Here is a 13,528-nt window from a genome sequence, read left to right on the forward strand (position 1 = left end):
GCAGCATTTTTGTTAAGTTATTTTCATGCGTTTCTGGGCTGCCAGCCTTTCTTCAGTGCTTAAAGAACATTGTCATACAATTGGAACAATTTTAAATTAAAATAGATGGCACAGTAGCCACCAACTGGAGCATGACGGGTTCACGTAGAGACTAGCAGTGGGCTTGGGGGACCAGCAAAAGTGGTGTGACTGGGTCACAACAGAATTTGTCTCTTAGCCTTAAAATTTGTGACAGTTTTTTATATTTGAAAAGTTTTTAGCATTTCAAATTTTATTCCCAAAGTGAGACTTGTTTTATTTTACCATTTCAGATTTGCATGTTTCTGGTTTACATTAAAGGTGGTTACACTGTGTCTTATTGATGAGTAAAGTAACTTTGTAGTTACTGATGAAGGATTTCAAATGCTTCCTAACCTGTCTTCCATCCATCATTTTTCCTAACTCGCCCAGGTGCCGTTAGGCTTCTCAGCTCCGCTGGATGACCTCCCCCCTGTACCTCACATGGCGTGCTGCTCGCTGGAAAGCCTGTACCTCCTGATGGGAAGGGAGCTGGAGGAGCTGGAGGAGGTGCCTCCCGGAAATGTGCTAGGTTGGTGACACTGCCTGATGTGCCTCGAAACGAGCTGTTTAAAGAGCGTGTCTGAATAATCAGCATGGGAGCCAGTTGCTTGTGTGAGTTAGGGCAGCTCTATTTCACACGTGCTCCATTTATTTGGGATCGAAAGGGGGATTCCTGCACATAAAGTCAGCAGTCTACACTTGTGACACCCAAGTTTTTGGAAACTACTCTGATGAAAAGTCTGTTGAAACTCATTGCTTTTTTCCCCAGTGTTTTTAATCATCCAAGTTACATCTTCGCTAACAGCAATTGAATATCAGCTATCAGTGAATTTTACTGTAAATGTTGCTCCTTTTCTCCTAGTGCTTTCTGCTCCTCCCTCCTGTGCAGAATTCGCTATCTGAGGTGCTTGGTGCAACCTAAAAGACTCAGGTTAAGGGATCGCTCTTGTCTTGTGCTGGGGAAAGTGCCACCCCTACTGCGTGCTTGGAGTCTGAGCCCTCATGGTCTTTGGCAGCTGTAAAGCTGTTCATTCAGTGCTGACTTGGTCTGGGAATTCTCTTAAGTTTTAGAGAAAAGGTCTAGGCTATTGGTCTAGAATATTCTACCTGCTGGTTTGCCTGGGTCTTGTGAACTTCATGAAGAAGTTCTTGAAGAATGTTCCCTAAGCGTTTTGCTACTGTCCTGAGGAGGTGCTACTTTCTTTTCTTTATTTTGAAGTTCATTTAAAACATTTGGTACAACATGAGTAGAATTCCTAGCTTCTTCTCAGTGTTACCCCTTTGGAAAACACCACTGAACTTTTAACAAGTAGATATAACTTTTTGAACTGCCAAAGCTGACTTTATCTAAAAGGACATTATAGGAAAGTGGAGAACACCCGTGTCCCTGCACAAGTCCTCCTGGGGCTGCTATGCTGCTGACATACAGTGTGATGTGGCAGTGATGAAAGAAAAGAAGCTGCAACACCTCCTCCAATATGGCTGTGTCTGCGTTCTTCCCCAGTGATGTTATCAGAACGCAGCACACGTTCATTTCCAGTTTTCTTCCAGCAATTGCTGGTTCTCTAGATCCTGTGCAGTAAGGATAAAAGCCATTTCCTTCTCATCTGCTTCTCAAGGCAGCCACGGCTCTGCCATCTGCTGGAGAAAGAATCACTGCAAGCTAAAACTGCTCCTCTCTTGGAGGCAACAGGCATATACCTCACTCTTACTTCAAAAAATGTAGGGCTGTGGTGGAGCTGGGGTAGAGGTAACTAGACATTTGTTTTTCAGTTTCCCCATCTTGAGAGTAAGCCCAGTGGACACATTGCTTTGGGACAAAGACTTGAGTCGGGAGGCAGATTTATTTCCTATAGGAGTTAAGTTGTGTATAGCTGCAGGTAAGTACAAAATGAGCTGCTATTTACAAAATAGTGCGGGGCCTCTGCCATGGCTTTCCTCCAGCATTGAAGAGCCAGGTCTTTTGCTGCCTGTTTTGTAAATTTGAGCATGAGACTTTTGTCCCTATGGCAACCAAGGTGGCTCCAGTACCCAAGAATCACGTCCACATTCCTCACAGGGAGAAGACATGGGGCGTGGTCTTCTCACAGGAGTAGTGTTTTCATTTGGAAAGAAATCTCTCTCTAGTGACTGCTGTATGTCTTCCTGTTTTTGTGATTTTTGTCTCATGGACACCCTTGGTTGCAAGGGAGGTCCAGGCCTGAGTGGCCTTGCTGCCTCTGTCATTAAGGCAAGGGATATTGCAATGGGTTTGGGTTTGTGAGTGGCTGTCCTGTAGCCAGTCAAGCTATCACTACCTTCCCTTACTGTCCCCAGCAGTGCCTGAGGCACCTGTGCTGATTTTCTGTTTCTTCACGTTAAGGAGAAAGATAGTCCAGTAGGACTGAGCAGAACACTGAAGGACTTAGAGCCACCCCAGCCACTTTGATCTGCCTTTTGAGCTGAGGCATTCAGTGATTGTTTTCCTCATATGAATCCAAATCTTAACTGAGCCTCCTCCATGACTGTAAAGCATGAGTATACCACAGTTCTGGTGGTGGCCTGGCTGTGGCCTCAGGTCAATTGTGTAACCTTGTCAGACTAGGGTTGTGATGGCTACCACTTCTTACTGTGGAAATATTGTGGCCACTTTAAATTTTTTTCTCTAAGACAATTCATGGGTTTTCAGGGATTCTTTTATTGTATTTGTTATCACTGATCTGTTTATTACTTATCCTAGGCATTAGGGGCTTGCATAGAGAACATTTGATAGCTGTGTCTGGAAATACTAACACAGCTGAGCTGCAGAGTTGCCTCTGTATCATGGCAGAGCTTGCAGCCAAAGGCACATGGACCAAAGTGAAGATTCTTAGCATTTGTGTCTCATGGCTGAAGGAAATCCTAAACCAGACTGTCTCCAAGGTCCCATCTAGGTTTTAACTTTTCAGACTTGGGTTTCTTAAAGAAAAACCCTTTTCAGCAGTTTGGGTATTTCCCTCCTGGTGTTCAAGAGAAGGAACTGTTGCATATGGTGGCTGAGTTGGGCTGATAACTCATTTGAGTGACTCCCAGAGCATCTTGAGCTAGTTCCAAGCCTCAAAGTTATAGAATAACTTTTAAGTGAATTTCATTGCTCGCTGCTTAAAACTGTGGAGCATGGTGACAGTAACGACAGCTTCCTAAGCTTTGCTGATCGTTTCAAAGGTGAAGAGGTGGCAGGGAGTCTGCTGTGAAGGGATGAGAAGCTGGGGGCCCAAGACAACACTCAAACTCACAGGCAGCCGAGGATGGTGAGGGCTGGGGTTCCAGCTATCAGATTGCGGGATGAGTTGACTGAGACCAGGTATGTTAGCATACTTGCGTTTATTGGTTTGTGTAAAACAGCTTTAACCTCTCAGGTAAATTTGACATGGAAAAAGATAAGGTAGTTGAATTTGGCTGAAATAATATACATGTTCCCTTCAAAGCCCAGAGGCTAAAAATAATGATGACTTATTTTTTTATACATCTCCTTCTGAGCGTTGTGTGGTAGTAACAGTTTGTCTCTGCTCCAGTGGTGTCTACTGAAGGAGTTCCTCACCCGGAGGTGGATGCAGGGCCTTTTGCTCACGGGCTGGAGCTTGACTCTGCTCCTTGGCTGGGAGGGGAACTGAGCCGCCTCGTGTGGCTACATGGCTCCCTGGCAGCACAGAGGCTGGGTTTTATAGGAGAGCATCCATGTAGGGAGAGCCAAGAGGAGCTACTTACCTTCTGTGACCCAGCCCCCAAGCCTCCAACTTCACTTCTGCACATGCCAGAAGTGAGTTGCTAGGACTGGCCAGTGTTCAAGGGAGGGAGCCGACTCCATCTTGATGGGAGGCATGTGCAAGGATTTGTGGTTGCGTTTTAAACAGCCACACTGCTCATTGTGGATTGTTTCTGCAGGTCCACCATTGGACAGGGGTGCTCATGGTGATAGCTGCAAGACTGGGAACTCTTTTTTACTTTGACAACTTAGAAAGTCGTGACTTTTGTTTGATGAGAAAATAATAGAAGGTAACATGGCTGACAACATATGATTTTCATCAGAAACAATATGCTCAGTAAATGCACCCATGCAGATGAGAAAACTTCTTTTGGAAAAGGAAATGAAAGCATTCTGTGGAGCCCTGGATGACTACTCGGTGGTGTGGAGTCAGCTTGAGGGAAAGGTCTCTTATTGACACTTGAAAAATGCAGATTTCACATTTGAACTCAGCTGTAACTCACTTAGAGAACTTACGTGTTCTGATAAGTATGGAATAGATTTGTGGGCTGAAATAGTTGATTTAAAGTCTAAAATAACCTAATTCTAAACTGATGTTTGTAGCGTTGGTGTAGATGGGTCCAGAGAGACCGTGTTCTGTTTAGCACACAATGGCCTTTTGTTTGGTTCTGACTGAAATTGCCTCTAAAAAGAAATGCTTGCTGAAGCTCCTGTTGAAACATAAGGGAAATTGAATTAGGATTCCAGACCTGTGGCTTTTGATACACTCTCAGATCACTTGCATATGGCCAAACGTTGAAGTTGAGGGCCGTATTGAGAGGAAACGGAACAGCTCTCTTCTCATGACACGAGGGGAACAACCATGGGTTAGCCTTTTGCTGAATGCATTTTAGTGCTGCCTGGTGGTTGCTAGGCCAGTAGGAAATCGTGTGAGTAAGCAGTGTGCATCAAATGAAGCGTGTGTGCGTACACAGGTGTGTGTTTGTATGTGTATGCGTGTGTAGGTGTGTGCCTGTGTGAACGTGCATGTGTGTCTGGGTGTGCGTGTGTATGTGCAAGCGTGCATGTGTAAGCATGTGTGTCTCTGGATGTGCACATGGCGGGTGAGCATGTGTGTATCAGAGGGTGTGCACATGTGTGGGTGTGCGTGTGCATGTGAGAGGAAGGGGACAGGAGAGAATCCTTACCCCAGAGGGTAATCTACGATTGGGAAACTTTTGGAGGTTTTGCCAGCAAATTTGACTGAATTTATTGCAAGGAGAATGTCAACAGCATGTGGCTCTTAGGACTTTGTAGGACTTTTGATACACTTTAAGTTCACTTCCTCAGGGATTTCTTTTAGACGTATGTCCATGTAACTATTTTCACCTGGGGCGAGTCTTCCAGCCAGCAAAAACACTAACATTTTCACTAGTCTGCTGTATTCAGTGTCTTCAGTTGGTTTTATGTTTTTCTTTTTACTCTCCTTCCATGTAGTAGTCGTGTCGTCTTTTTATTTTCATGTCACAGATGCAGACGTGGCAAATAGTAATGGCATGACTGCTCTATTTCTTCCTGACTCTTGTGGCAACGTCCCTGGTGTGTCAGCTTCAGGTCAGCTGGTAGTTCTTACTTATCATACTAGGAAGTATCCTTTTCTAAAAATAAAAAGCAGGCCTGGAGTGGTGGCTCACTCATGTAATCCTGCCTACTTGGGAGGAGGAGATCAAGATCAACCGTGCAAAACATTAGCGAGACCTCATCTCAACCAGTGCTTGTGTGTGGTGGCACGTCTGTCATCCCAGCTGTGCAGGGAAGCACGAACAGGAGGATTGCAACCCGGCTGGCCTGGGCATAATGCAAGAGTCTATTTCAGAAATAACCAAAACAAAAATGGCTGGGGATGTGGTTCAGGTGACAGTGACTCCCTAGCAAGCACAGCCCCATACTCTGAGTTCAACCCCAAGTACCGCAAAAAAGAAAAGTGGTTCAGGTGACAGTGACTCCCTAGCAAGCACAGCCCCATACTCTGAGTTCAACCCCAAGTACCGCAAAAAAGAAAAGAGAAGGAAAGAAAACTCAGGAATAGATCCTGCATTTTACTGATGGACTCTCAGAACCTAAAGTTACGGAGTTCTTCTCTTGCTGTAACTAGTGTTAGGAGTAATTTTCTGGTTATTTAGATGTCTGCATTCCTAGAGAGAAGCTCCAGCACTTGGTCATTGCACATTCTTTTCTTTCAACATTAGATTTAATTTACTAGTATTTTATCCAGAGTTGTCTTTCTTTTCCTGTACTGGGTACCAAATTCAGGGCCTCCTACTTACTAGGCAAGTGCTGTACCACTTGAGCCACGCCCCATGCCAAGACTTTTCTTAAATAATAAGTAAAATTGACTGTTATGTTGCTGCAAATTGACTGTTATGTTGCTGCTATCACAGAAATACCAAACTGTTAAGTTCCCATCTTTTCCACCCTCTAGAGTTGCCCATCCAGTTGGTAACCCCTGACTGCACACAAAGATTTAAGTAGTTGAAATAACATTAGAATTTCTTCCTCAGTTGCCCTGGCCACATTTCAGGTGCTCACTAAGCACAGTGACTCGTGGCTGCTGCTAGGTGTAGAGAGATTGTCCTAGAGGCTTAAAATGGTTCACTGGTGAAGCAGCTGGGCCTGCTGTGTAAGCTGCTTGATTGTCCCAGTCTGTGTCTTTCTCATTCCCAGTTCTGTGTTCTGATTTGATTTATTATGACACTTCGTCTTTGTAATTTTAATGTAATAGTTATTACCTATGCTGAGTGTTTTCAGAGCTGGGGATGTGGCTCAGTGTGGAGTGCTTGCACAGGCCCTAGCTCCATCCCCACCGCATGAACAACACAGTAACTCAGTGAGTACAAGTCACCGTGCAGCCCACTTGAAATGCAGGCAAGAGAGAGGAAAACTAACTCTTCAGTTTGTGGAGTTTGGATGTGAAGCAGATGATCACTCAGTGACAGTTTTCATCTTCTCAGCAGTGCTGTGGTGCAGTTTCAGTGTCACGTGGGCATTTCTGACCTCAGTGCCCAGGAAGCTGTAGTGTGTGTCTAAACAGTGCGCCCAGCTTCTGCTGCTCCTGCCAGGGTGTTTCCTGTCCCGACGCCAGCACTCGGTGTTCCCCGTGGGTGACATGGTTGGTTAGCCAGCACATTTGCACAGACGACTATTAATGTCGTCATAATGATGACGTCTGCTGTTCACATCTGTTCGGGCTTCCCGTGTGCTCAGTGGGAGTGGTGATCCTATCGCCTGCAAAACAGGAAAGATGCATGGTAGAGACTGACTTTCTATGTTCTGTGATAGTGTGTTGAGAAAGCTGCCTCATCTGCTTATTTAACCTTTTTGTTTCTGTGTTACTTGCTTTTTCCTTTTCTCTGAATCAGACTTCTTGACACTTTTAATACTGTGTCATTCCTTCTACCCTAAAGACTCATTCTTCATATGTATCAAGTTTTTTATTACAAATCTCACTTCCTGCTTATCATAGATTCTCTTACATTGCTTTTTATTTGTAGGAGTTGATTCATTTTTATACATGCCCTAATTCACCACTTTCCATCCAGTTGATGGCAGGAACGCATTGCAGATGTGGCAAGCTGTTAATCCGTTTAACCCTAGAAGGCACTGAGCAGGTTCGTGTCCCCTTCTCTGCATTTCACAGTAGGTTGTTCATCTGCGCTTAATGAAATGCTTATTGTTTAGGTTGAGCTATGTCCGTTGGTCCTCATTTGCACGTCGATTAATACAGCTTCTTTACCTAAGAACCGTCTGTCCAATAGCTCATTCTATTGTCAATATTGAGCGAGAGCCAAGGATTACCTGGTAGAAATTTTCTTCCCTCCATTTCCACTTTCAAAGTCAGGCCCAGTCATCAGGGCGATGAAGAAGTGATGGAGGCAGAATATTTGATTATTCAGATGAGCAGTGGGTCTATCACCTGCTTCATTTAGCTCTGCATTTTACATCTTAAATAGCACCATGTGTGATTATGGGGAGGCACTGTGACTTTCTGATGACCTGCTTGGTCTTGTAGAATTTACCGAATACGATTGGGTGGAGAGGCGGAAAGTGTCTGATGTGGACGTAGGATGTTCGTGGTTAAAATTCTAGCCCGGCTTCTTGTAGCTTTGTGTGTGCCAAGGTGCTGACCTCTGGTCTTTCCTTGGTCAGCTGCATGGTGACATCGTGGAAGGCCATGCTGGAGAGTCACTGCCATGTTGAACCTTACTTTGTTTCAAAAAGTATCAAAAGGCAAGATGTGAAGTAATGTGGTCATTACCATTTATTTCTGTAGGGAGTGGACCTCTAAAAGTCACATATATAAAGAAATCAGAAGGAAGACACTGAAATAGGACAATTACAGGATGCTTTTCCAATTTAAAAAAAAAACAGCACTTTTAATCTGAAAAGTCCATTTGAAAAGTTCAAATGGACTTTGAGAAGCAGTCTGGGGAAAAGTACTGTTGTCTGGTAAAGTGGTCTGAAGGGTGAGGTCCTGCCATGTGTGTGAAGAGAAATCTGTGCACTGCCTGGTTCTGACGTCTCATTCTCGTTATTCAAGAGTTAGAAGAACACAGGTCTCACATAGCTTCAGGAGAAGCCTTGAGATAGCAGGTGCTAGGAGGAATTCGTTTCCCCGAGAGCAAGGCAGAAGAAGGTGTGAGTCCTTGGTCCAGAGTAGACCTTGTGGAGGGGAGGCAGAGAGTGCTCTGTGGACAAGCAAACTTACACACAAGATGAAGAAGCAGCCCTGCTGTCCCAGGTTCTTCTGCAAGGCCATGTGCCTGTCAGCAAACCATGAGCTCAGTGGGAAAGATTCAGAGTGAAGGTGTGAATTTTTTTAAGAAGTTATTAACTATAGAAGCAGGTATGTATTCTTCTAAAATGACATTCTAAAAAAAATACTGGTTCATGAATACAAAGACGATCACAAAAGTTCAGCACAATTTGTTTTCTTAACATTAAAAGACAGCATGCTGATTGAAGTTTGAAGCTGTCACTTGCCGGGACAGTCGGCACCCTCCAGGGTTGTGTGAGGAACAGCAGGGCTGAAAGGTTACCATCCCGACACTTGTCAGTGCTGACGTGCAGGAGGGCCAGCTGCAGACACCCAGACACACTGGACGGCCTTTGGGTGCTGAGTGCCTGTTGCTTAAATGGATTAGATAAATAATCGGCTATCACTGGGCTAGGGGAGAAACATGAGCCAGAAGTTCTTCAGTGTTATGATGTCTTCAGGTGCATAAAGAAGATGAGAAGTATGGGAGCATTTATAAAAATACTGAAACTTGTAGGTGAGAGCCAGGTCCTTTCTCGGTCTGAACATTTCATCAAGGAATGTCAAGGTGGCTGTGTCCCAGCGTGATAAGATTTTGTGACCTGCAGAGCCAAGGTGGCATTATTGGAAACTTTGCTTAACTCAGGTTACAGCTGAACTCTTTCTTCCTCCTCTCAAGGGTGTCCCTAGGTGTCCTAGGGTCCCACAGACAAGTCCTGAACTGAGGAAGGCATTTCTTTCCCTGACTGTGTCAACCCCTCCTCTGTGCTTGTGGTCACCAGGCCACTGTTGCCCTAGCACCATCAAAGCACCTTTCTGGTTCCCTCAGAACCCAGTTGTCCCGGTCTGGAGTGTGAGTCTGTCCTCGGTTACTGTGTGCACTGTACTCAGAGGTGATGGGAGAGGGAGTGAGGTCTGTGGACGCTTTCCTTCTGTTTTAAATTCTCCTGCTGTGTCATGTGTTTTGGCATTGCGCTTTCTTGCTGTGTGCTCTTCAATGTTTTATGTTACAGGAGACGCCCTCATGTGCCTGGCTAAGCTCAGGGGCCATGGTGAGACTGGTGTCTGTCCAGAAGCTGGCTTCGTGGCCAGCATGAAGGAGCCTGATCTTTCCCCGTTGCTTGACTGCCACTTTTGTCATTATTAAATTCCCACAGTTGTGCCTGCCAGGACCTGGGTTTGATCCTCAGTACCTCAAAAAAAAAAAAAAAAAAAAAGTCTGACAGGTACTACAGTCTGTTTCTAGGCTGTTTTTTATTCTGATCTGTTCGCCATTCTGTGATTGAATTTGATTATTTCAGCAGTTCATTTTTTTAGTCTGGTTTTCTTGGTATCCATTCTAATAATTTCGGGGCCATCCTTGGACACTCTTGTGTGTGAACTTAATTGTCTCTTCTCGGGCATTCAGTGTCTGTGTCGAGGTGTTTTGCTTTATTTACGGGACTAGGTCATTATTGTATTCTTCTGCTGTAAAGCTCCAGGTGGCCTTCAGACAGCGAGGCGGTTTGACTGTAGAATTCCAGCTCCTGGAGGTCTCTTCCCACAACCAAGAGCACGAAAGAGGCTCCTCGTCCTGGTGGAAGGTGTGAGGACACGCTGTGCCTCCAGACATCCAGGACAGCTTGCTCGGGCTGCCATCAAGTCAAGAGAGTGGACTGACAGCGCCAGGACAATCCCTGTCCCTTGGGCTTGATTCGGGGTGTGGCTGGGTGAGCTTAGTGTGCTGCTCCAGGTGATGAAAGGCACCTGCCGCTAAGGCGGCTGCTGCGCCAGATGAACACAAGGGGGCAGCTTTCCCCACGCTTCTCACCAACTGGAGAAGGGAGCAAAGAGCCGCAGGACGGCGTCTCATCCCAGTGCTCCTAGGTTTTGTGGGTTCCCCCTGTGAACCTGGTTGGGCCAGAGCCACACATGGCCCGGCAGACGTTTTTACTCCTGGAGGCTTATCGGTGACTGAATCGTTCATACGGGAAAGTTAGCTTGCTGTTTGAACCTGAAATAACGATTTCAAAGCTGGCGTTTAGAGTTATTTTGGCCATTTTTTTTTTTCTTTTTCTCCTTCCTCCTCTTTTCCAAATACTAGGAGCGTTGTAACTGCGTTTTTCCTTTGTTTGCTCTTCATCTTGGAAGATAGCTGTTTCCAGTTGGGAAGGCGTTTCATGAACGTGCTTGCTGCCCTGCTTCATGGGCGGTGAGGCAGAGTGAAGTGTCAGCAGTGCTGTCCCCGTGCAGTTAGGAGCGCAGTCACTGCTGTGTTTAGTCCCCAGGTGATGACCAGGCTCCGGTTCCCCACAGCTCAGCACTAATGGTCGCATTTCAAAGGCCTCGGGTCTTTTGATCTGAGTGCACAATCCAAGGAAAAGTGTCCCCTCGCTGCCTGAATCATCATGTTATTGACTCTGTAATGGCTGAAGAAATCAGCTCGGCCTTGAGGTAAATGCCCTGGGAGGTCTCAACAGAAGCACCAATTAGATTTACTGTATAATAGTGGCTTTTCTTCAAACTACAGCCTCCAGCTTTTCAAAAATATGTAAATTTTCATTTTCTGAGCAGTTTGCGCGGTCCATCTCACTCTACACGCCTGTCTTGTTACCTGGTGCTATCAGAAACTCCACATTTACTAGACATGTAAAGAACGACTGCATTGACCAGTGTTTATTTCATGTGTGGCGAGCCAGGTACTCAGTGGCTCCCTTTTGTCTGGTTTTCTTACTTAAGCCTCACAACAAATTCTAATGACAAGTTCCTCGTCATCGTTTTGGAGATGGACACTGAGATGGATGGACTTTGACTTCCCCAGCACACTTCAGTGTCTCAGAGCCTGTGTTAGCGGTGCATCCGCCCTGTTGTGTGAGGCCTCACTCTTATCCTGCTGTGAGGATGAGCGTGGCCGTGCGCTGCGGGGGTTTCTGACGTCCTCGTCAGAACCTCGAGCTTCGTCTCTTCTTCTGGAAGTGAGAAGTCTGAGGTGCAGGGCTGGGTCTCTTCTGAGTTTGAGCAGCTGCTAGTTAGAGTGGACACTCGGGCCCAGGTCTTTTCCTGTATGAGGGAGAAAAGCAAGGGAGAGGACAGGAGGACCAGGCCCTCAGAAGGAAGGAGAGAAGCCAATGCTGGGAATATCCCAGTGTGGACCAAGACCCTTCACTGCCTGTTGGCCTCCCCACCTCACAGCCTGCATCTTGATGTTCAGTGTCAGGTACACCTGGACTTGTGCGCCTCTCCATGCTGTTGTAGCCCCCAGGGTCTCTACGCTCAGCTTTTCCTTCTGCCTTTATTGCAGCGAGCCCATCTGGTCTCCTCAGCCCTCCCTTGCTCTGGACAGATACGTGTGACCTCTCCTTCCCTGACTTTCTGTCCTTGTTTCAGTCTTTCTCATCGGTGCCTCTGCTCTGCTGCAGCAAGGCTGGTCATTCTCTGGCCATGTCTCTGACTTTGAGTCGGTCTTGACACACGGGGTGCACATTACCAGTACATGAGATCAGGTGTGGGGAGTGAGCAGGAAGGGACTGCGCTGCCCACGTGTTTCCTGAGTCTGTGGGAGGGGCAGGCATTCCTGCAGCTGGCATTCATTTCCCAGGTTGTATGGTGTGTGGGAAAACAGAGGTGCAGTGGGTCAGAAGGGACTAGAGGCCAGTATATCAGAGAACTCGCATTTTCAGGCTGTGCGTCTGGCACACGTCTTTGTTCCTGTCTAACAGTCAGAAGTCACGTTCTCCCAGGGGCCTGCATTGGTGTAGAGGTGCAGAGTCCATGCAGTCGGCAAGGCTTGTGTCTGGGTGCCTGGCCTCTGTGTGTACGGCCTTGGATCTGTGCAGACACAGAGGCCACAGCTCGTGCTTGGCAGGCTTGGCAGGCTTGGCTTGGCCTTCCTCTTCACGTTTTGAGGAACTTTGGCCTGTTAGATCTGATTTCTGTGCAGTTCTCCCACGATGAATTCCCAAGCCCACAGAATCATGACCAGATTTAAATTTATTTTAAAACATAGCAAGCCTATACCTTTGTTCTCTGCATACATCATAGAATTTTTTTTTTTTTTTTAAGCAGTAGCGGGGGTTGAACTCAGGGCCTTGTGCTTGCTAGGCAGGTACTCTATCACTTGAGCCAAGCCCCAGTCCTCTTTGTGTTGTTTTTGAGATGGAATCTCACCTTACACCTGGGCCAGCCTAGACCACAATTTTCCTATTTATGCTTTCTGCATAGCTTGGGGTGTCAGGTGTGCACCACCATGCCCAGGCTGTTGGTTGAGATGGGGTCTCTCAATAGCTGCTTCCCACATAGCTGGGATTACAGGTATGTGCCACTGTGTTCAATCCCATCATAGAATGTTTTTGTGAATCATTATTTTCAGTGCGCCTTGTTGACTTTTAGATTCTCAAAATGGGACATGGGAAAATGAGGAAGGTGAGCGTTTGAATTCATCTCCCATTGCTTGTTTTCAGTAAAAGCAAGGTGTTCTTTGCACAGCGAGGCAGGACTCCCAGCCTGGCTGCTCAGGATGTTCTGGCTTGTGCTGCTGTCTTGGAGGATTACTGATCGTGCCCTTCACTCTTGAGAACCTGGCGTGGACACTGAGTTCCATGCGGTCACTCTTATAACTGATAGCTATTTTCATTTTAATGATTTGAGTACATTTTTGTCAATCTGGTTTTCTCTAATGTTTTAGAAGGCAGCTCCTATTTTTGTTTCCATTAATAGCACCTTTTACATACTTCAGATCATTCTTTATACATGCCACTAGTCAAAACAAACAAAAAACATTCACTTAAGCCCAAGACCATAAAGTCGACTAAACCTTAAAGAGTGACACTGCTTCCGTTTTGTGTCTGGACAGAAAGTCAGTGCTCAGTAAATGCTTGTGGAAGGGATCTTAGGGAACAGTGTGGCTTTCCTAGGTCAAACAGTGTAGGATCCTGCAGGGGACCGACTGGGGCTGAGTGTGGGTGGAGGGTTCG

The 13,528-nt window shown here is 46.1% G+C and overlaps 1 protein-coding gene across 3 annotated transcripts in view; it reads left to right on the forward strand.

Moving 5' to 3' along the window:
• The window catches only part of Efl1 (elongation factor like GTPase 1), a 98,918-nt gene that overhangs the window by 36,628 nt on the left and 48,762 nt on the right, over positions 1-13,528 (forward strand). For all 3 annotated transcript variants that reach the window (XM_074061602.1, XM_074061603.1, XM_074061604.1), the window contains one exon: positions 451-589. In XM_074061602.1, coding sequence (XP_073917703.1) covers positions 451-589 — 139 coding nt within the window. The remainder of the gene's footprint in view (positions 1-450; positions 590-13,528) is intronic.

This window comes from Castor canadensis, chromosome 19, assembly GCF_047511655.1.
Source record: "Castor canadensis chromosome 19, mCasCan1.hap1v2, whole genome shotgun sequence".
Taxonomy (NCBI): Eukaryota; Metazoa; Chordata; class Mammalia; order Rodentia; family Castoridae; genus Castor; species Castor canadensis.